Source organism: Paralichthys olivaceus, chromosome 8, assembly GCF_024713975.1.
Source record: "Paralichthys olivaceus isolate ysfri-2021 chromosome 8, ASM2471397v2, whole genome shotgun sequence".
Taxonomy (NCBI): Eukaryota; Metazoa; Chordata; class Actinopteri; order Pleuronectiformes; family Paralichthyidae; genus Paralichthys; species Paralichthys olivaceus.
The window spans coordinates 8,145,595-8,168,973 of record NC_091100.1 but is presented as its reverse complement, the minus strand read 5'-3'; the positions used below and the strand labels follow the sequence as shown (position 1 = coordinate 8,168,973).

Sequence of the window (23,379 nt, the reverse complement as noted above, 5' to 3'; positions counted from 1 at the left end):
AGTAGGTCATAACATGTTTGAGCTCTTTAACTGAAAACCTTTGTGTTGATTGTGTTAAAATGCATGCTCTGTAGTTTTTGATTATACTGCATCAAACTATAAAACAAGTGTACTTTTTGCTCAGACTACATTATTGTAGTTAAAGTGCAAAGCATAACTATACAACAATCCAATGTTCTTTTTGACAGTGCAGACATGACGCTCACTGTGACTGATGCCTGGCAAGTTTCTGAACTGAATATATATGTGTGGAAATGTAAAAGTAATACATTCAAATTTGTAGAGTCTAAGCTAAAAACATTCTGAATGTTTGTAGTGAAGGTGATGCTTTGATTGCTATTATTATATAACTTCAACTATTAATTTACTTGAACCAAATCATACAATAACACAGTTGGTCACATGATAATATACCAGTTTGACTCATTTCATGTTACAAAATGTGGGATTTGATTTAATATAAAAAATGTTATATATATATATCTATATATAAAAACAAAATTCCTACTCAACAGAAAGAGAAGTTCAGAATGGGACACTATAAATTAGTTTTTCCTCACCATGATTGCGGAGATGCTCCACCATCCTCTGCACCACCAGAGGCACACCGTTCTCCACCAGGCCCCTCTGACGCAGCTCAAACAGGGACGCTCCAAACAGCTTGGTGTGCTTTGCTCCCACCATCCTGGGTCTCAGCATGGGTATCTGCACCATCTTCTTCATGTCTTCTTTAACCTGCACTGCCGTCTTGTTGTGCTGCACAGAGAAGATCAGAGAGCAGTCGTCACACACTGACACTGTGACCACAGACGGCGGTGATGGAAACCAGCATCAGGTTGGGTGAGACTCTGCTGAGACGCCTGTACTGGACGAGGGAGGCTCACTCTGCTCCATGGATGAAAAGTGCGTGTGTGGAGGGGATGCTGGTTTAGGCGTCTCTATGCATTGTCAGTCCACTTGAGGTTCAGAGCGTGTTGAGAGCTGGGAGGTCGAAAAAGAGGGCTGGCCGTGTATGTGTTGCTACGACAGATATCAGGTTACCATGCAACACCTTTGGATCAAGATATCGCCAGAGTGACACAGACACCTACTCAAACATGCATACACACAAGTAACACATCAGCAAAAACATAGAAGAACATTTTAAATACTGGAGGAAATGACATGTATCACAGAATGATGAGTAAATGTACTTCCCCCTGTGATGTGCTCTAGTTGTCAGGCTGAGCTGATTCCTCACAAGAGCAGAGTCCAAGCACAAAGTGTAAGTGCTAACTCACCAGCTGTTTTCTAATCTGATAACTACTGCTCAGGCAAACAGTGCTGCATGTTGTCCCAACCTCTAGAAAACACTGGTGTGGTGTGAGCACTGAGTGTACACAGACTACACAGACACCATCCCCATTCACTGAAGCAATATCAGATGGATAAAGGTGAATTACCGATTTTTTTACCTACAGCATAATGTATTTCTGTCTTGTGCTAGTAGAAGGAGAGAAGACACACAAACTGGAAGCAGCATTCGGACACTGCGAGGGGAGAGGGAAAAAAATACTTCCTGCACTTTAAACCAACACAGATCCAGAGCAGGTTTAACTCTTGTAACCATGGGTACAACTGCACCATGTGACATCCTGTCATTCCAGAGTTCACCACTTCAACTCAGTGAACTGGCCTGAATGAGAGGCCCTGACGATGATCTGAAGTCTGCAGTGGTTTTACTGTGTTAGGGGGTGGTGAGGAGCAACTAGTGCAACTAAGTTTATTTCCTCTGCCAAGGGGGTTATGTTGTCATCTGCGTTTGTTTGTCGATTAGCTTTGCTAAAAAAAACGGATTACAGCAAAAGGAGGATGCAGCATGAGAAGAATTTTGGTGCTGATCAGGATCAGAGGTAGATCCAGGATTATTTGATTACTTTCTTTAATGTTCACCATTTTCCCAGAGAAACAAAGTATTGATCTCAATCAGTGTGTGAAATCTGGTGCAGCTTGACTGAATTCACGGGGACTATTGGGCCTTGGAGGTATACGCTCTACTCAGTGCCATTCCAGCTCCCTATGTGGCCAATTATTAAGACAGAATAGGCATGAGCATGTGTCACAGTCAGATCAGCTGATTAAAAAACCCACCTCACAGATGGCGCTAAGATGGCTAAGAAGACGAGATCTTCACAGCGGCAGATGCTTTAAAATGACGTGCACCCACACTCATATGAGCATGAGGAGCTTTCACAGACGAGGAGATATGTGTTAATTATGCTAGCTAATCCACTCCTCTCTGACAGGTACATAAAAAATATTCAAGTTGCACCTCCCCAGAGAGTGAGAAGATAATTAAGTACACTTGAATTTTGATTCTGGCTGCTTCATGCTTCGATGGCAGCAATACTTGGTGGGCTGAACAGCACTGACATGTAATATGTTAATGGAGTAGACTGTTTAGATCTGCATGAGTCTGCAGGATATTAGCATTCTGATTGAATAAAAGGTTTGGTGGTATGAATTTTGGACTGTTTTTAAAATTGAAGATATATTTTTCTAAAATTTGAAGTCTGATATGTCTTCATGATGTAGCAGGTTTGACTAAACAGCTTCTGTAAAGTTAAAAAGGTTTTCTAATCAGAGCGTTTGAGTTTTTAAGTTATCCATATACTTATTCAGCGTTTCCCTTTAAATTACCAAATCCTACAGCTTGCCATGCATATGTGCAAACAGTCCATTCTTGGTAATAATGTTAATAGGTCAACGTACAGTTTAAAGGCGATGGGTGAACTTTTTGTGGCTGGAAACTGGTTCCATTAGATGAGCTTAGTCGGTCTGAGCTACTGTAGGTTTGTCTGTTTCACTGTGATGGGACTTACTGAACAGATGTCTCCTAAATCTGTCTTTACTATCATGCACACACACACACACACACACACACACACACACACACACACATCACAATCATATACCAAATACACAAGTCTTAATAAACAAAACGTGAACTAATAGTGTTAAACGCACAATATCAGTAGCAAACATTAGCTTTAAAGATGACAGTAAATGGCTCAACAATCCAATTAAAAACATTGGCTACATATTATAAGAAAAAACTCAAATAAATAAACAATATTTGTGGCAAGAAATCAAACCACAGGCCTCCTATAGAACCCTCAATAATAATATAGTTGTATGTAAATGATTCCTAAGTGACTGGTGCTGTGACATGACATGGCAGATGGTGCCGCCAGGGACTGTCTCCACTGTCAAGGATTTATTTCTCCCTGTTCTGTCTCCTGATGCAATCACTCTGCAAGTATGAGATGTGATTTAAATAACGAGAAGAAATAAAATGGGAGCCTCATTTGCAGACAATACGTGCAACCAGTGACTGTGCTTGCATAGCAAAGAGGGGCAGAGCCTCTTGTAAAGCAAAGCAGCCGGGAAAGAAGGGAAACACACACTTGCAGAATCCATTTGCCTCTATTGTCTACTAGGACGGTCTGCTGTGATTAGCCTAATAATCCTCATCCCCTCTCCCCTCCCCCATCCCTAAAACATTCTCACACTTCAACTTCTGACAGTGAGAAAGAAACCTATTGTCAAAGGTCTACTGAGATACTCCGGAGGCTAATGACGGCTGCTCTAGCTCTAGCTCCAGCCTGCTCCTACAATAAGAAGTGTCTGATAATAATCCATCTTTTCAAGCGGGAGGCTGGAGGCTTTTCTTGAACTTTTCCTACTTTGAGTGGCCAAACAAAGTGTTTTGTTTTTGAACATGTGTCTTTAACTTGCTTGTGAAGGGTACAGCAAGCCCAAGCATGTGCCCTCCACTCCCAACCCTCAGCAGCCCCCTCACCCCCCAGTCTCTCTCTCCCTCTGTGGGTGGCCATTGAAGCAACTGGTAGCAAAAGCACCACAGGCACCAGAGGCAACAGCTGCACAGCTCGCAGACCCAGCTATCAGAGACACAGACCGTTTAAAACACATAGTGGTTTAAATCCTCATAAAGACACTCTGTCCATTGCTGTGGAGTGTGACATCATAGAGGCGCCGGATCACAGCTTATGGAAAAAATTACAGGTACAGACAAGAAACATGAAGCTTAAAGAAGGTTTTTGTCCCTTGTTTTCCCTTTTTCACTGTACTTGAGTTGTACAAAGACGTGGCACAGGGAGGAGAAAGTTTTCTGTGTAGTTTTCACACCAGAATGTATGTATTTGTTTGGAAGTGTTACTCTAATGTAAGGGGGAGAAGTTAGTTTTTCAGCCGGCAGGAGAGATGGAATGTTAAAAAGCTTTTCAGTGTCTTTACAGAACATCCAACACCCAAACCATCACAAACAGACTGTGTAGTCGACTGACACTGAGCAGTTCTGCAATGCATTCTTTGGCCCTTAATCACAGGTTTGAAAGGGAAGTTCTCTCTGAGCCAATTCAGGCTTTGTAGCTTGTACTCACACAGATGGTCAGAGCTCCTGCCCCCATCCTCCCATGGAAAGAAAAACGTTTGCAGAGGCAAAGATGAGGTGAAAAAGTTTCTGCTGTCTTCCTTCTTATTCCTTTCCTCCTCCTCTCCTCACTCTGTGCCAGGACACAGTTGTGGAATTTCCCCCGGGGTGGGAATCCCTTTCACCTCAGAATATGCCATCCAAACAATCCAAAACACTCAACACAGATAATCCACAACAGGAGAGCGTGTGGAGAAGAAGAGCTGTCATGTCACTACCGGCTGAGTATAGACTGTCCAGCCCATGAGCACAGACTGAAACAGCTTGCCTGTCTCTTTCTCTTCCTCCCTCTCTCTGTTCCCCCTCTCTCCTCCTAGGCTGAAATCTGAGCTCAGTTCTCCCATTGGCTGAGGCACCCGGTCATGTGGTTAAAACCCCAAACTTTAAATCTTAGCCTGCAGGATTCATCTGCCTGCAAATGAAGGAAGAGAGGAGGAGGGAGCTGTGGCTCTGAGAGCTGGAGGGTTGGCTTGAAGGAGCACAAACTCATGAATTATTAAAACCGCAGAAAAAAAAAATTTATATGATCACAATCTTTGTATTTTTGAGCCAGTTTTCACTTTATTATTTGTTACTGTAATGGTTATTACACTGTAATTATACACATCTATTCTTCATAGGTTAAACTAAATTCACATATAAACATTGTAAATTACAGGAAATGAGAGCAAAAAAATAAATCAATGTTAGATTTATACATAAAACCTTTTGCATTATTTGCCGAATACATCTTTCTAATTTAAGAGAGAAAATAGAATTGCTAATGGGTCTTTCTTTCTTAAACTTTTATACTGTAAAAAATATGAGAAATATCAGATTTAATATTTAACTTGAGTTTTTCCAATACTATTTCCTCAGAGAATAAATTATAGTTAATCCCATCAATTAGCATGATACTTCACAGTGTCTAGCAGGGAGTAAAACTTAAAGGTGAATCCTAGGGGAAGAGGTACATTGACTTGGTCTGTAGAAGCATACAAAAGTAAAAGAGGTTCAGATCATTATTATACGATAATATTATACTTTGCTGTCATATATAAACTTCTTGATATTGTCGTTGATCCAGTCACTGAAGGCGGACACGCGGGTGAACACAGACGGTTTCTTGTCTTTGATACAGCCCTGTGGTCCGAAACTGACGATACCGTGAACCTCCCAGATGGTGTTGACTCCAGAGTCAGCGCAGACAAAAGGACCCCCAGAGTCGCCCTGCAGGAAAACAGCAAAGATTTACTGCACAGGTAAGACGGGGGGACATTTGAAACTGACCACTGCTTGAGTCATCTCTGTGCCTTCCAATTTGTGGAGGTATTTAGGTGATGCCTATGTGATTTCCTGTGTTATAAGCTGAGAGGTGGTTTGATGAGAGTCAATGGACTGAAGAAGGTTTGATTAATACTTGGATCTTTGACTGATAGAATCAATCTTGATGTATCCAATGCAGAGTTGATACGTTTTCAAACAAACATGTAATGGTTTGGATATCACCTGAAAGTCCTTTCAGAGAAGGACCATGCTTGGGTTTCATACAAGTACAGAGATTTGATCATCAGAAGTGTTTTTCTAAACTTCTAATCATCCTCGTGTCCTTGTCCTTGCTTGCATGGTTGCTCATTATTTCAAACAAATAATGTTCCTGTGTTCTCTTGTCCAATTATGTCTGAATACTGGGCCGCCATTTGCAATCAAGGCTGACTGATCACAAACAAAACAGTATAGTTACATAACGGACAATACAATCATCAGAGGTTGGCTCATTTATATAATGAAAAGCATGATGGGAATTTCAGCAAACAAGTTTTTTGTAATGCAGTTTTGTTGTGTCCTCTCACCTGACAGGCTGACTTCAGCTCATCTGGAGACTCGTATCCAGCACAGATCATGGAGGGTCTGAGGGTGTCCCACCAGTAAGCAGGTTTACTGCAGGTTTGGAAGTCAACAATAGGAAGTGGGGCTTGATTCAACTGCTCAGCTATTTGGGGAACTGGTGAACCTGAGAAAGAAGAGAAAAAGAAAAACGACAGAACAGACATTTAAAGTTCATCCAATTTGCATCCTGTGAACAACAAAACTTTAAGGCACTCTTCAAAAATATCCTTAAAATATCATATTCAAAATTAGTTTTATTTCACCGACTTGGAATAAGGAGATTGGGGTCACTTTCATTCAACCCCTCACTCTGAATGTCAGTTCTTGCTCTATATAACTTTGGGTTTGATTTCCTGTGACAAGTGTGTAACTGACTGATAGTTGCAGCTTCTATATCCAGAACCAGACCCAGCAAGTTCTACAGCAATGCTGAAGTGTAGATCAGTTACAAAGACTTAAAAAGTCAGCTCTTCTGGTTCAGGAAGCTGGGGGTTTCATGGGTAATATTCACCATTCAGTTTCAGTTCAGAGTGGGATTAAGCAGTCAGGGCTGTAGTCGACACATTGATCAACTCTACATGAAAAGCACCACACATAGTCTTAATCCAACAGAAGTAATCACCATCTTTAGCTGCAGAGAGCGGTGTAGCTCAGTAAAAGTTACATAATGCTGCTTTAACACCTACTTCTACTATTACCTTTAAAAATTGGAGATGGCAAAGGAAATGTGTGTGATTGCTTTTACCTTTCTCGTCTCCCCATCCGGTGACAAAGCAGGGCTTTCCGGCGGGCATCACAACTCCAGGTTTGGGCAGACAGACGGGGCTGATCGCATCAGTCATATTGACAGGCTCAGCCAAATGCACCAGAGCGATGTCATTGGTGATGTCGCTTTTATCCTGCTCGTAGACGAAGCCCTCGTGCCGAATGATACCGTCCACCATGTAGCACTTCTCTGCTGAGGGAACATCCATGGAGGAGTTCATGTGGTGCTTCCCCAGACACATGCGCCAGTAAGAGGGTTTATTCAGTGGCCTGGAGCGAAGGTGGAGGAGAAAATCAGAACTTGTTTGACTTTTTTACTTTTGGACACTGTAAAAAAAATGAAGGCAAATAAGTGTTTCTCAGAGCTGCAGCTTTTAAACCTTCAATTACATTTTTTTGTCAGCTGGGGGCAGCAGAAACCAGTCCTAACACATCCCCATTTTTGTTGATGTAAAATTGTTTGTATGAATATGCTTATTTAGACATCTGCCAGTTGTAGAGCCACATTCATTCATTTGGAGTTGTGTCTCTGGTCACCGGACAAAGTTCTTTATTTAGCTCAGTTTTTAGTCTGAAACTTGTAATAAAGCTTTGCCCTGATTCATTATTACAATCAAAATAGTAGCTGCTTCAAAGAACAGCAGGTTTTTAAAATGGCAAGTTCTGTACTGTATATCTTACACCATGAAACAGTGAGCAGCCGTCAGGACCCACTCTTCGTGGATCAAAGAGCCTCCACAGCTGTGCATGTAAGGAATGGAAATAAATGGTGTAACCTATGGAAAGAGAAATACATTTACACTTCTTTATCACTTCTTCATCAGTCAGTCAGGCACACAGAGATACAGGAGTCAACGGTACCTGCATGGAGACTTGCCAGGGCCAGGAGTGTGGGATCGCTTCTACCCCATTGACCACCCTGAGTGTCGCTGTGTTGGGTTTCACTGCTGGGTTTCCACAGTTTTCTGGCCAGCCTGGCAAGAGAAGATGTAGAATTCTGTTATTTATACATAATATACAAAATAGTGTGGTAATGTGGTATTAATGACTTTCTTTAATAATGTAAGATATGGAGGTTTCTTTGACATTTTTACCATTTTTGCAGTGAATAATTCATAGATTTTTATGAAAAAAAATAATTTATGGAACTGATATCTATGAGTGTGTGTAATTTGATGCTGCTTGATTGAATCTAAATCCTTAAAACCCTGCATTTGACCAGCTAGGCCCCTGCTTCAAGTACATTCCCAAAAGGAATAGAATATATCTCTGAAACTACATGGTCAATATGAATAATATTGGCATCTATATAAAGGTTATGTTGTTTTAGAGTGTTAATCCTCTTTGAAATCACGCAGTTGTAGCATGATTTCATGTGGCCCGGTGGGTTTTAAGAAGTCAAGGAGACTGTATTCTTAAACACAAATGTTTAGAAAATGTGAACCTCTACAGGAAAACACACAACCCACATCAGAGACACAGGGCTGCTGAGAGATGGACCAGTCCAACACTTACTGATAGTGACATTGTCCCATGGGTTGGGAGATGGAGGAGGTAAAGTTGGGATAACACTGGCATCAGTGGTCCAGTAACCGCGGAAACCCTGCTGTTGATTAGCTCCATTACTAAGGAAGCGAATGATGACCATGTGGCCGGGGATGGTGATGGTGGATGGAGGGGTGAAGCCACAGAATCGTCCTGCAGAACAGAGAAAATATTAAGTTTCCTCATCACTGTACAGCTTACTGAAAACAACATCTCAGACAATGATTAGAATGACCTGCACAGAAAAGACATAATAATGGACATAATATCAGATTTAGCACGAACCTGATGATGCCATGCTTTCTCCATTGAAGACCTCCACATAGTCCACACAGTTTCCTAAAGTGTTCACGGCCTGCAGCTCAAAGTGAGTGAAGGTTACATGGACACTCTTCGCTGAAGGAATGGTGATACGCCACGTACACACAGACTGGGCCTGGTAGTCATTGGGCCAGTTAGGAGAGGTGATTTCCCCCTGAGCACTGCTGAAGCTTCCTCCACAGGGAGCTGTGTGTGTGTGTGTGTGTGTATGTGTGTGTGTGTGTGTGTGTGTGTGTGTGTGTGTGTGTGTGTGTGTAGGAGAGAACAAAGGATTAATTTTTGCCTGGAGGTTATTCCCTCAGTGTCTCAGATTTTTTTCTGCTGTCTTACCCTCTGCAGGGTCCACTGCTCTCCAGCTGGCGATGAAGCCTGTGTCCACCACGTTTTTGTTGGAGGAGAAGGAGATGTGAAGAGTTTCTCCTTCACTCACCAGGTCTTTTGGGGGAACATGGCTGCAGAAGGTGCCTGAGGAGAGGTGAACATCAACAAGTCTTGGTCAGACTTTTCGACAACCTCTGTTCTGATGCTGTAAGTTTATTTATACCTTAATGAGTTGCTTATTGCTTCTTCGCCCAGTTTTATATTATACATGCATGACATATATTCATGGAAATTTGGTGCCAACTCAAATAAAAATCCTGATCAAGTGAATTTAAATGTGGTTACACAAGGGAACTGTTGGGTCTTGGTAGAGGTATGGACTCTACTTGTTTTGCAATAGATTTGTTTAATGCATCTAATTGTGTTTCTCATACAAATCTTGATATATCTTTATTATTCAAATGTTAGCCCAGTCGTTTTCAATGTTGTAATTTATTTCTTCATTCTGACTTAAGGGATCAAGAAAAAAATATTTATTTTTGATAATTTGACCTTAAATATTGAGTTTGTATGTGTGAAGGTATACATTTGTGTTTTTTGGATTCCTCAGCAGAGTTATAGATGTTTTAGATGTTTTTCTATGCTATATTATATCTGTGGATGCAATTTTCTGGACCTGCCTCAGAACATAATTATCTTGACCCCTATCTAGTATAATTGGCTGTCAGATCTGGTGACAGTCATCTCCTGCCATCTCTCATTGGAGTTATGAGTCTTACAGTTTATTGTGAGATGACATTTACACAAAATAATAATCATATCAAATAGACCACTGAGAAAAATCTTTATCAGGTGGAGAGTAAAAAGGAAACAGATACAATTACATACCAAGAGTTCCTAATCGGTCCGAGAGGCTGACTTTGTCATTCATGCACATCTGACTCTCCTCCAGGGAGAATTCATGGAAATGGAGGTGGACCAATTTGCCAACAGGCACCCGGATGTTCCACTGGCAGCGGGCGTTGTTGCTGTAGCTGCCAGGGTAACCCATCGAGGACACGTTGCCACTTGCGCCAGTCAAGTCCTTTGCCCCTCCACAGCCAGATGCTGCACAGGGAGGACAGAGGGTGAAAACCAGTGAGGAAAAAAACATCTGACTTGTGCCATATTTAGTTTTTGAGCAAAGTGGGTCATTTCAGAGCAGCTGGATTCGTACTGTGTTTATTGTAGATGTCTCTGCGGATGATATTTTGGATCCAGGGGAGGTAGGCGGAGGAGCGAGTGAACACAGAGGGCTTCTTGTTCATGATGCATCCAATTGGGCCGAAACTGGTGATACCGTGAACTTCCCAAGGGCCACCGGCGGTATCCTGGCACACCAGAGGACCACCTGAATCTCCCTGCAAACCAAAGTCATGAAACGGCATCAAGAACCCCATCAGCATTTTTCAAGTGAAATCTGAATTCTATGAAACAGGCGTAATCTATTGTGATCTATGTGTTGTCTTATTTTACCTGGCAGACAGACTTGAGCTCATCAGGCAGTGTGTAACCACAGCAGATCATGGAGGTCTTGACCTGGAACCACCAGTAATCCATCCGCTTGCAGGTGTCGTACGGCACGACGGGTAAGGCCACCTGGTTGAGGGCCTCCGCAACTTTAGCATTGAGTGAATCGCCTGAAAAAGACAAAGAGCTTAAGTTTGATTCCCTGAGGAGCATAAACACTGGAGGTAATTTACACAGTAAGTCCCTTAGACGGTGTGCAAACTGTAAAACTATTTATGGCATGTTAGTGTCTCCTGAGGTGTGTTTTACTGTATCATCTAAAGGAATACAATATAAAAGGTAAAGTTATAATAATAATAAAAAGGTAAGAGAATATTGTTTTATTTATAAATAAAACACATGAAACTCAAACCTCACCCGTCTCATCTCCCCAGCCGGTGGCGTAGCACATCTTGTCTTTGGGCAGGACCTCTTCCTCAGAGGGGAGGCAAGCGTACGAGATCTCACTGCTGGGCACCACCTCCCCGTCCAGTCGGATCAGGGCGATGTCAAACTCCACCGTGGGCACTGTGGGGTACTTGAAGCCCTCGTGGCGATAGATGCCTGACACATTAAAGCAGTGTTGGCTCGGCTCTGTGTAGGTCAGGTTGTGTTTGCCGAGGCACATCTGCCAACGCTGCAGCTCATCGGCATAGCTGGACAGGGAATCAGCAGAGGGATCAACCATAATGCCTCACAGTTTACAGTAACATGTCGGGGTCACTGCATCATAATGAATCAGCTGGTATTCTATCATTTATAGACATACCATTTTTACTACACCCTAGATATTCTGACTGAATCTACTACACCCCTCTGTGATGCAGGAAAATTATTCTTTTACACATTTTACAATTTAAATTGCTCAGCCTCAACAGTGCACCAGCATTTCTTTCTCTGCAGGACGCTGTGGAGCCACGGTGCTGCACTTAATAAGTCTGAAGTGAGAACACAGACTGCAACAACCACCTCCTGAGATGAGCCTAATGACCAACACAACCTAAACTACTGTACCTAATCTTTTATAGATGAATTTAGCATCATCCTTTAATATATTTAATTACCTCCGCAAATGACATTATGTTTTCATCTGTTGATTGATTACCATGAAACCTGGTGAAAGGATGTTGTGCAAGTCAGGAAAGAAGCAATTACATTTTTGTGTGGATACAGGTTTTTTTTTCTTTCTTTAACGTTACAAAATTTTCAACACTTTCCTTGATTCCACTGAGAAAAATGGATCTTGAAGGAAAAAAACAGAAATATTTCGGGGATTGGAGTGTGATTCTAATAAAAAACTGAATCTAGTGGATTAATACATGGTGTCATAAGAAGACTGTTCTAGAGGCATGAGCTAGTTGTACATGCACTGATGTGGAGATGGTGAAATGGAGCATTTACTTTATGAAGCAGTGAGCTGCTGTGAGTACCCAGTTCTTATGGATGATTGTTCCACCACAAGTGTGGAAGAAGGTAGGTTCTGGACGACTGGAAGGCCACACCTGAAACAAACACAAACACACACACACACAGAAAAATTAGCCCAAACCATTATACTAATCTTTGCAGTTTGGATGTTGACAATGAATTGTAATGTCTACAAAGATCAATAATTTATGCATACATTATACTTTTATAATCACTAGTATTAGATCAGGGGCAGATCTAAGATTGTTCTACACCAGGGGCCAAAGGAGCCACATTCACACACAGGGAGCATCCATCACAATTCCTGATTCAATAACATGCACATTTAAGTCATATATTGTTTACTGTTAATGCTGTAACTTTGAGCAAAGCCACACATTTTTGAATATATTATTAAAATTGTTCCTTGTTCAAGCAGATTTTGTGTTTCAAAGAAATTGTAAAAATACAAATTCTTAACAAATTGTCATATTTATTGACAGGACAGGGGCCAATCAGATTTCAGCTGGGGCTGCCCCTGGCCCTGCCCCTCCGTACTTTGATGTAATGGCTTCTAGCTTCAGGTGACTGTTCAGTGTTCATGAGTGAAGCGTCTCACCTGCATGGACACCTGCCAGGGCCATGAGTGAGCTTTGGCTGGCTCTCCGTTCACGATGCGTGACATAACAGCAGGAGGGATGGCCGGTCTGCCACATGTACTGGGCCAGTCTGGGAAATGAGATGGAGACCACTGTAAAACATCTGGTTGTCTGATCATGTGTAAATTTGTCTGTGGCTAATGTCTGTTTAAACAAAAAGCCTGAATATACAATGTGAATCTGCAGGTAACAGATAAAAGCTCTCGTATTCTCAATCCCTGGCTCTGCTGCTCTCACTTTATATTTTTCTCAGTATGATTTTTCAATCACGCCAGGTTGACACTGCTGGCTACAGTGTCCCTGTGTTTTTGCACACAATAGGTCCTGAATTGGACTCAAATTACTTGACATCACATGAATAAAGATATACATCTCTATCTGTCATCCAATATAAAACATCTCCATCCTTATATTATCTCTTCTCCACCTCTGGTCAGAGCCCGGGTGAGGAAAAAAAAACAAGACACTGCAAACTCTATTCAGCAATTGGCTCGGCAGAAGCCTGAGCCACCTGGGGCTCATCGCAGAGGTGAAGAATGGGAATCAGGTGACAGCCGGGAGAATAGGCCACATTTCACATTGTGTTCCCTGAACACCAAATCACTTTGTTTTACTGCACATCTGGGCGCAGCAAGGAGGATATGGGGGAGGTGAGTGTGAAGAAAGGGTGAGGAAGAGAGGATTCTTGAATTACATAAATAAAAGACAGGCCTCTGCTTCTGTTGGTCTGGTGACAGGACAACACTGCTCTGCTAACATGAGCTGCAGAGATGTGTAAATCAAGGAACCCAAAATGGGTCATATGTAGGACGAGCTGCAGCCGATATAAAAACACAGATTATCAGAGCATTCTTGAATTTACTTTGAGCATCATGGTGTGATGAAGATGTTGTAACTGTAAGTGTGACACGGACACAGATACTTTACCTATGGTGATGTTGTCCCAGGGGTTGGGCTCAGCAGGTGGCTCAGTGGGAGCAGGCTGAATGTGGTTTGTAGTCCAGTACGCCCTGAAGCCTTTGGCCTCAGTGAACAAGTCTGAATGGAAACGAACCACCAGCCTGTTGCCCTTTGTCTGAATGGTTTGAGGCAGCTTCATCCCACAGAAAGGACCTGGAATACAGATACAGGGGATCTATCATTCTCTGTCACATCATGAAAAATCTGCCACTGTTTATTTAATTCACGCAAACCAACTCACCGTGCTTCTGAATCAACTTATTGGTGGCACCATTGAGGTCGTACACTTCGATCTTGTCGAAGCATTTGGACGAGATGAAGTCTTTGGCTTCTAGGTCAAAGTCAGTGAATGTCAGATGGATTTTTTTCCTCAGAGGCAGAGCGATGTTCCACATGCACTCAGAGTTGGCTTTGTAGTTCATGGGCCAGTTCTGGGACTTTATGACACCAGTATTCTCTTTGGAAGAAACGCCACAGCCCTGGATTTCTGGAACAGGAAGAGGGAGTGATCACAAGATGCACGGTCGGAACAGATTTGGACGAGTTGCACTTTAGTAAAATGTAAAATCTCATCTTGGTTATCATGGTTATCCGTTAATGTATTAAGTCCAATGCTATATGTGTATAATTTCCTTTTTTTGTTTAAAAATGCTGTAATAAAGATATATACCTTTTCTTCTTTAAAGAAAGGCTATTTAGTACTGTGGCTATTATGTATTCTTTTTTAAGTGGGCTGAGTTTTTCTTTTCTCTTCTTTTTTGTCAGCTTGTTTATATTCAACAAAATATATTTTTTAAAGTGCTTGTCTTAACACTGGCTGAGGAAATGGGACTCTTTGTGGGAGCTGTTTAATTCACAAGCAAACAAGAAAAGAAAATCACAGAGACCTGAATTTCAGGTATTTGCATCTAAAGTGAGTAATGTTTTGTTTTATTTTTATTCATTCGATTTAACTGGAATAAGTTATAACTTTGTAATCTATTACATTTATTTGATTTATATAAATTCTTCCAACATTCAAGCATATTTGCCAACTGGATGCATATAACATTAAAACAATTATCTAGATATTTAAAATATTAGGATATCAGTATTCTGATACAAGCAAAACTTTGAATTGGCTGATAATCTCTATTTTAGTAAAAAGCAGGGCTTTTAGTTGGAAGAGTATTTATTCTTTGCTATATTGCTATTCTCACATGTAGGGTCTCAAGTCTCCCTCTGGCCTGATAGTGATGATGAGAAACAGATAAAGGACTTTTATCTTTATGTTTCACACTGTACTCTGATCTGTGCTCAGACCGAGTTCACACTTCTTATGCAACCACTTTTCTGCTTTTATAAATATATGACAGCGCAGCAAGATGTTTTATGGTGTGTCTTAACACGGCACTAAGCTTCTTCTGCACCGTGTGTGTGAGTGTGTGTGTTTGTGTTTGTCAGTCTTCTGTACCTGTGATATCCTCAGGATACACAGCCTCCCACTTGGCGGAGAATCCTCGGTCTGTGAGGCGACTGTCAGACTGGAAGGTGACAGATAGTGTTTCGCTGGCACTGACCACCACTGGGGGGAGGAGGAAGCCGCAGTGTGTGCCTGAAAATGAGGGGAGGGGTGATGAAGGGATGATTCAAAGATGCATTTAAACACTAAAATACAATATGCTAAAATATAAGCGTGAGACTGGGAGTGTTGTTTGGGGTCAGAGCTGAGCTGACTCATCAGATCACTGAGTGAGAATCTTCCAATTAGTGTCCAGCAGTACAATACTTATTTAGTCCTGATCCTTAATAAATAAAAAGATGGATTTCATTCCATCTATTATATCATGTGGTCATGGATCATGTGCATGTAATTGCACCATGTTACAACCCTTCCCATGTGTTTCATAATGTTTCACTCTTATTCATTTGAGAAATGAGATGATTCTACAGTTATCATTAATAGACCTTAACCATGTGTTTATTAGTGTAACCATGAAGATGAAGGTCCACTAACCTTATGGAAGTTCTTATTTTAAAGAAGAACATTTCTTAAATCTTGGTAAATTGGTATTGTGGGCTTTTTTGTCATTTTCTTTAATATTGCAAGTTTTTTAAAAACTTTTCTGTTGATTTCAAGAGAATAATTTATGGATTGATCGGGACTGATATTTATAAATGTGTGCAGATCCAAATGAAAATCTGGATCTAGTTTATTTAAATGTGGTTTCATAATGGGCCTTGCCTTTCTAGTTGTTCAAGAATTTAAGTTTGTATTTGTTAAAGGAAGCCTGTGTTATCTGTGCTGTTTCTCCCTCAGCGTGTACCTGAACCTCTGCAATTTAGTCCTTGAGAACTCAGCAATAGATAAACCTGTATCAGCTGCACTGCAGCAACTCCACTAAATAATAAGCAGGGGTAATTATGGCTTGTTGGGCTCTTTGCTAAGAACATCCTAATCAACAGTTTTACAGCAGGGGGTGGATTCTGAGCTGAACTGTATGTGACCTGACTGATGGAGCAGATACAGGAATGATTTTCTGAGATGATCTTAAGATGAGTTCAGGATTCAGACAGCAAGTTAAAGCTCAGTCAAAATGTCAGACTTCTGAATAAAATCTATAAAACAACAAACAAAAATAAACATTAGTATACAAGAGTAAAGTTTAGGTTGTGGCTCACCCAGAACACTGTAATCGTCCGAGATGACCAGTTTGTCCTCTTTACATTGTCCAGCCTCTCCTGTAATGGCCATTTCAGTGATCTGCAGTTTGACCAGTAGTCCTTTGGACACAGATATCTTCCATGAGCTGTTCTGATGAGCAGGATATGGATTTGGAAAACCTGGGGACTGGATCACTCCTCTGCGCCCAGAGATGACTCCTGCCCAGCAACAATAGAGGAAGTAAAAAACAGTATTTATTTTTATCAAATACACAACTCATGCAAATTGTGTTTAGAAGACGGAAGGCTAAATTTAAATGTTTTCTGTGTGTGCTGACTTTTCGGACAGGTTAGCTCTGATACAAAACTGACCCATGCATTAGTCCAATAGTTTGTACCTTCACTGACCACTGGAGAGAACCAGTCTGTAGCTAATACACCTTCGTATAGTCAAGCCTCAGGGGGGATCTCCCCACGCCTACGCACAGAGAAACCTGCATCCATCCTTATTCAATAGCTGTCACCTGATTAGAGCTGTCTGTGCTAAAAGAACTGCAGATGGAGGCATTACAGTGATGTGAGGTGTAAAAACAAGCTGAAGTGATAAAGGTAATGTGGGAACACTGATAATGATATTGTCAAATGAACCTTTAAATCTCCATATTTCATACTGGGTTTGAAAAGTTCAAGTTAAAGACCATAATAAATTAAGTTTAAGACATAAACACAACATTACAATCAATTCTAATCAAAAAAAATTTAACTGATTTAAAAATCTGACTGAGGTTGTGATAAATGACCTATAGAAACCTAATGTATCATTTAACATATTTTAAAAATTCTAATCATAGAATTTGACATATTTTTTATACTTTTTGAAAACAAACAGAAAAGCTGTCCAAATGAAGTATCGTAGCTGTGTTCAATTGTAAAAATAAAATTATGTTTCTTTTCCAATAACTGAGAAATAAGACTTAGGTACAAGCCCCAAAGACAGCTGAAGAATTTAAAGATGTAATGGGAAGCTGGTTTATCTGCATGGACTTAGATGCATTTACTTATAGTGAGGGCGGTTAAAGATATCTGATGTTGCATATTTTAAATGAACTCAAAATGGAGACATGCAGGAGAAGGTAAGATGCCTGAAAAAGTAAAAAGTAGCCGAACTGTGGAATATGATAATGAGTAAATGTAGATCCACGTTTACTGGAAGTAACCATGGGAGAAGATCAAACAGAAAAGTCGGTTTGGGGAGAACTCGAACCTGAGGATGTAGGAGGTGGAGTTGGTCTTAGGGTGGTCGGTCTGGGTGTAGCTGTGGTTGGAACAACAACAGGTGGAAGGCTGGACTTTGTGTAAGTAGCTTTGAATCCTTTTGAAGTCAAACTGTTGTCGGATTTGAAGCGGACCACCATCGTGTTTTTGCTGGACTCCACCGGCTTTGGCAAGTCCCCTCCACAGTATTTATCTTTATGGATGATAACATTCATGAAACGGTGACACACATTCACAGAGGTTTGCACAATGACAACAACATCCTCAAATTTCACTGTTAAACCTATTTACTGTAACACACCTTCTTATCTATGTTATTTGTCTCTCATGTACTCTACTGTTATGATTATTGGGTTTATTTTGACACTATAATCCGTTTATCAGTCATCTATAAAGCCTTGAGCCTTGAACCTGCACGAAAGGTGCTGTACACATGACTTGAAGATAAATGAACTGAATATTATATAAAGATAAGGGAGCGCAGGAATGAACACGTGTGTTACATTATTAATAATACCACAATGAATATACATTTTTTTTAAGACATCTAATTCTTATTTGTTTGACTGATAAAATATAAAAAGCAGGAGACAATATTCCAATATTTTGATTTCTTATTTGGTGAAACCAAACCCATGTTCCTGTTTATACAATGGACAGATATAGTGGTAGATCATCCATGCTACTTTAATGATTCAGTCTTTGCAGACAGATTTACATTCATTAAGTTTAAAATAGACTCCAGAAGCTCTGTCTATTAAGTAACTCCTCAAACTTTTAATTGAGCTCATCTTTTATTCATGACCCCACATAGTTGACATTGTTAATGTCGAACAAAGCCCACAGTCTGCTCTGAATCCTCACATTTTCCTTTGCTGTATAATTACACATCCGGCTTTGAAATAAACTTTACTGATGACTGAAAATATGGTGGAGTGTTTCAAACACCCTCTTCCTCATCATGCACAGTGGATGAAGACTATTCAGAAGCAATTTCTTCTCCCTTTCAGCTGATGCACTTGTGATGCTTACCCATTAAAGAAGAGCCAGCCCTGTGGCCATCATAGACCTGAACAAAGTCTGCACAGGCCTCAGGGACCAGGTCGAAGGAGGTAAATGTCAGTCGGACCCTTTCGCTTTCAGGCACTGTGATTTTCCACTGATCCAACACACAAGCACAAAACAATCACACTCATCCCAATTAATTCCACCAGCACAGACAATATTTCCATTAAATCACAGTTCGTTTCAAACAACAAATGATCCCACTGTGGGTTTAAAACTATCCATTATTAATGACTCCACCAACTGGAGAGAAAATTCTGTCTTTAAACTGCTGAACCTCATCGATAAAACAGATGAAAAAAGCTTTCTACTGCATTTGGAAATTATACTAATGTTAGCAATCACAGTAAAACTAAACAATAAAATGACTCCTGAGACAAATATCCGACTCTTTGGCTGCTAAACCTGATGGCTGACTGGTTCTGTCTGTTCTTTGGTGCTGGGCAGGTAATGTATATTTTATTAGCGCTTTTTAGCTGAAAACAGCATCAAAGTTGATTTTATAAAGTACAAAATTAAGAAAAAAAACCTTGGTGATGAAAAAGCTGTTTGGAAATGATAACGGAATTTAAATTTAGGAAAAATGCTTTAACAAAACTGAGAAGAACTGCAGTCAGATGACAAATATTATAGTATTTCTTATCTTTGTAGATATAAACATGTGATCCACTTAAATGTGAAGACGCATTCCTAGTTTTCAGCAGCTTTAATGGAAATAGTGGAAACACACACTGAGTAAACTATGATTTACAACAACTGAACATCATTAAATAAAGGTCAGTGATGCTTCATCTTAAAGACCTCATTGTGTCCCCATGTCACAGCCACACGTGAGCTGCTCATGTGTATTGCAGTACCTGGTACAAAGCTCCGTTCAGGTAGTTCTTCTCAGGGAAGTTAGGGGTCATCAGATCCCCCTGGTCACCTTGGAGAAAGCCACCAGCTTTGGCTATTTCTGGAAGCAGGGATGGAAAACACTTCAGCTCCACAAGGATACCTGCAATATATCCCCTTCCCCTTCACTTCCACCCACCCTATTTTCATTTCCCCTGTTGTAGCACTCTCCTCATCCAGAACCCGTCCCCATACAACAATCCCTTTCTAGGTCAATCATGTACTCTGAGACAGACATACAGCATTATGTCGGGGTCCACTGCAATTTTCTTGCTAAAATGGATTTGCAGTTATCATCTTACCGGATGCGAGCTCTGGAGCCACGGCTCTGTAATGAGCCTTGAATCCTTGGTCTGTTTTTCTATCATTGGTGTCGAAGTGTACCGTCAGGTGGTTTGTCAGTGACACCACCGGCAGAGGTTTGTTGTAGCCACAGTATTTACCTACAGACGCCACAGAAATGGTGCACAAAGAAAGATGCAATTAAAAGACAAGATAATTGTTAAAACTGGAAATTACAGAAAACACTGAGGCCTTCATTACAGAGGTGGAGCCATGATCTGATGGACTATATTTATATCAACTGCTTACATTAGAAGTCGTATTAATCCCTTCACACATACATTCATACAACACTACTATATGAAACAAAGCAATTTGGGGGCTCGGTATCTTGCCAGAGGACACTTTGGAATGAAGGCTTTTTTATTTTGCCAGGGATCGAACGACCAACCTTTTGGTTATTGGATGACTCTGTACCTCCTTAGCCAAAGCCAGAAGGTGAAAGTTAGCAGAATACGATAATCTACAGGATGATGCAAAAAAGCCCACAAAGAGATGCAGAACGAATGAAGACACACAAAGTGATGTGGCTCGTTTATTGTCCCCTGCCACTTCTTTTAGTTGGAGTGCCTTGAGAATCGATGAGACTTAACACAGTGTGATTGCCTTCAGTCAGGCCGGCCACTGGTTAAGTTGCTTCTAAGGCAACAGGGAACACAAAATGTGGGACACATGATAAAAGAATCATCCAAACAACAAAACCAGTGTGTTTCTGACTTGGGCATGACAACTAAGTTCAATCCCCTAACTATCTATGTATCTACCTCTCTATCTATCTATCTATCTATCTATCTATTTGAAGGTTTCAGTGAAGGTGAGATTTTTACCAATGATTCCCAGGGAGTCTCGCATTGTGACGAAGTCTCCCGTGCAGAGCATTGTCTCCTCCAAAGCAAACTCCTCAAACCACACATGGATCACCTGCAACAGAGACATGCAGAGGTGTTTCATTTCTTTTAGATTTGAGAAGTCAATGAGACAGATATGTTACCGGCAGAGGAAGGCAAAGGAAAGAAAACACCTGCAGAGACAGAGGGAGAAGAGCAGGAAGGCAGTCGTGCAAAAAACAGGAAAGACACATCAAGGGTTTTGTTTTTCTCCTGTTCGGTGTGGGGAGAAGAGCTGAGGAAAATGGAGGAGACAAGGCAGCCATCTGTCTGCAAATGCTGCTGCTGCATTCATCCCAGCTGTCCTCCACTGCTTTGGCCTAAGACTGTGTCCTCAACTGTGGCTTGATAAACTCAAGTGATTAAACACCAGACGCAGACACGGTGAAAGATCAGGTCTGAGTCATGACTGAATTCTTAACGAGGAAAATTATCGCAGATCAATTCTAAATAATCTTGTATCTTTGACAGTCACTTTCTTCTTGTGTCATATAAATATAAAAAAACAATAAAATCGTTTTTTACACTCTGATATATATACTCCACTACCATTTATTTATTATATATAGATAGTCAATCTTTGAAGATGACAGTTATTTGGATGACGAAAATAAAAGTGGTAAATTTGATCATGGTATTGTTGCTGTTAGATGTACAATTTGTGTTGTTATTAGTTATTTTACCATTTATCATTTAACTCAAGTCTGCTTTCAAATGTAGCTTAATATCGTTCTTTAACTTGCCTGTTGTTTTCTTTTTATTCGGTGAAAACTATATTTTGTACAAGTCAGGTGAAAGTTGAAAGTTTTTTAGTCGCCTATTACTATTGTTCTTAAATAGCATCATGCTCAGGCCTTGTTTCATATGCTTGGATGGACAAATAAGCTACTGACTTGCTTATATTGGGCTGGTCCACGGCATACAGTGAGTAAATGTTACCTGGAGTGGTCATCAACCAAGTAACGCTACCTCTCCTTGAATAATGGCTACATCTACTCTAAACTCATTTAATATTCTTTCTGCTCGTAATGTTTGATTGCAAGAGGTCAGTGTTTTAAAAGAACAGTAATAATGATCCATGTCACCTTGTCAGGATCCACTGTGATGTGCCAGGTGCAGCTCTTGCCGTTGTCATAGCTGTTGGGGTAGTTCCAGCTGGTGAAGGTGCCCGACTCTTCAGACAGGTCCTGAGAACCCCCACAACCTGAGTCCTGCCCTGGAAACGTATGACCACGGAAGACATAATTACTCAACTTTGTAGGAATCATTGCAACATAAACCTTGTTTGGACAGCAGCTTGTACTGGTGACGACCCGATCGCAGAATTCCACAATTTTAATCTTATTCCATTGCATTTCTTTTTTATACAGTTCTATTGAATTTGATCTAAATAGAGTCTTGTGACCCAAAAGCATTCAAGCATATATTTAGCATTGGCTGATTAGCGCTTAGCACAAATAACAACTGAGGCTGATTGGGAATATCATTAGTTTTGCAGCTATTTAAAGTATTGGACAATGAACTAATGATGGCGAAAGGAAAGGTACATGACTGTACTGTGTACCATCAAATCAGATGCAAGGTCTGATTATATATATTTAGCGGCTCTGTGAGCTTATAGACGATATAAAAGTATCTGACAAAGCTTTGTGTTTTATTTATATATTAATATTTTCCAACTGAAGATCATCATTTGCCACTAAAGTTATAACAAATCACCTTCTGTATTCAACACATCTGACAGTGTCATAGATGAAAGGTTGAATTTCAGCGTCGCTTGGTCTCTGAAGAAGTCACATCACAAACCTCAGTTCAGATTTTATATCAACATTTCTCAATGTCTTGTTTTGTTGCATTTTCCCACAACTACTGTGAAATATTCTGTACCATGTACTGTGTACATGTATTAGGATTTACTGTTGACCGTGTTACTGGAATGGATGTTAAAGATTATTTTTCAGCTGAGTTTAATTGATTATCTTATCTGAGTTGGATTAGGCTGTTAAAAGTGAGCAAATTAATAGAACAGGTAACAAATCAATAACAACGACAGTATTGTTTTGACTACTGCATCAGAGATGGATGATAGTATTAAAAAAAAACACAGTGCATTTCCTGAGTACACACTCTTACCTTCTATATAAGAATCCGCTTTATCCCTGAAGTAGATGACCATCAGGCCGATGCAGGCGCCAGTCACTACCAAAAAGAGAAATATCAAACATTTTTCCAAGGTGCTGAAACCCTTGGACCGACGACGACCCTTCTCCACATCCATTTCTGTCACTGTAGAGGAGCCACACCAGACTGTGGCTCGCCCAACAACTCAGCAGCTTATTACGGACACAAGGAGAGCCAGGCCCAACTGAGCTTTTACTGCACACGT

The 23,379-nt window shown here is 40.7% G+C and overlaps 2 protein-coding genes across 5 annotated transcripts in view; both read right to left on the bottom strand.

Moving 5' to 3' along the window:
• Positions 1–4,608, bottom strand: part of fam13a (family with sequence similarity 13 member A) — a 49,817-nt gene extending 45,209 nt beyond the window's left edge. For 2 of the 4 annotated variants that reach the window (XM_069530981.1, XM_069530980.1), the window contains exons 1-2: positions 4,443–4,606; positions 561–756 (exon numbers count right to left, since the gene is read on the bottom strand). In XM_069530981.1, coding sequence (XP_069387082.1) covers positions 561–756; positions 4,443–4,469 — 223 coding nt within the window. In that variant the 5' untranslated portion in view covers positions 4,470–4,606. Of the gene's footprint in view, positions 1–560; positions 757–4,442 lie in introns of all 4 variants that reach the window. The other 2 variants (XM_020101304.2, XM_020101305.2) reach the window with 2 other exon arrangements.
• Positions 4,609–4,992: 384 nt separating this feature from the next.
• Positions 4,993–23,340, bottom strand: LOC109638253 (ovochymase-2). The gene is made up of 25 exons (XM_020101154.2): positions 23,127–23,340; positions 22,079–22,209; positions 20,934–21,027; positions 20,067–20,207; positions 19,728–19,825; positions 18,838–18,964; positions 17,795–17,998; positions 16,549–16,749; positions 15,341–15,481; positions 14,129–14,374; positions 13,855–14,040; positions 12,888–12,997; positions 12,263–12,363; positions 11,240–11,517; positions 10,829–10,992; positions 10,530–10,713; positions 10,202–10,420; positions 9,323–9,457; positions 8,957–9,178; positions 8,642–8,824; positions 7,988–8,100; positions 7,808–7,902; positions 7,107–7,396; positions 6,325–6,485; positions 4,993–5,701 (listed from the first exon to the last, which is right to left on the bottom strand). Exons 1-25 carry the CDS (start codon positions 23,269–23,271, stop codon positions 5,510–5,512), a joined length of 4,161 nt encoding a protein of 1,386 aa, XP_019956713.2. The 5' UTR covers positions 23,272–23,340; the 3' UTR covers positions 4,993–5,509.
• Positions 23,341–23,379: the final 39 nt, after the last annotated feature.

Coding starts and splice junctions, on each gene's coding strand:
- LOC109638253 (XM_020101154.2), bottom strand. CDS start 23,271: ATGGATGTGGAGAAGGGTCGTCGTCGGTCCAAGGGTTTCAGCACCTTG. Junction 19,826..20,066: donor GGCTCCAGAGCTCGCATCCG/GTAAGATGATAA, acceptor CCCTGCTTCCAG/AAATAGCCAAAGCTGGTGGC. Junction 9,458..10,201: donor GGACCGATTAGGAACTCTTG/GTATGTAATTGT, acceptor ACCTCTCCTCAG/GCACCTTCTGCAGCCATGTT.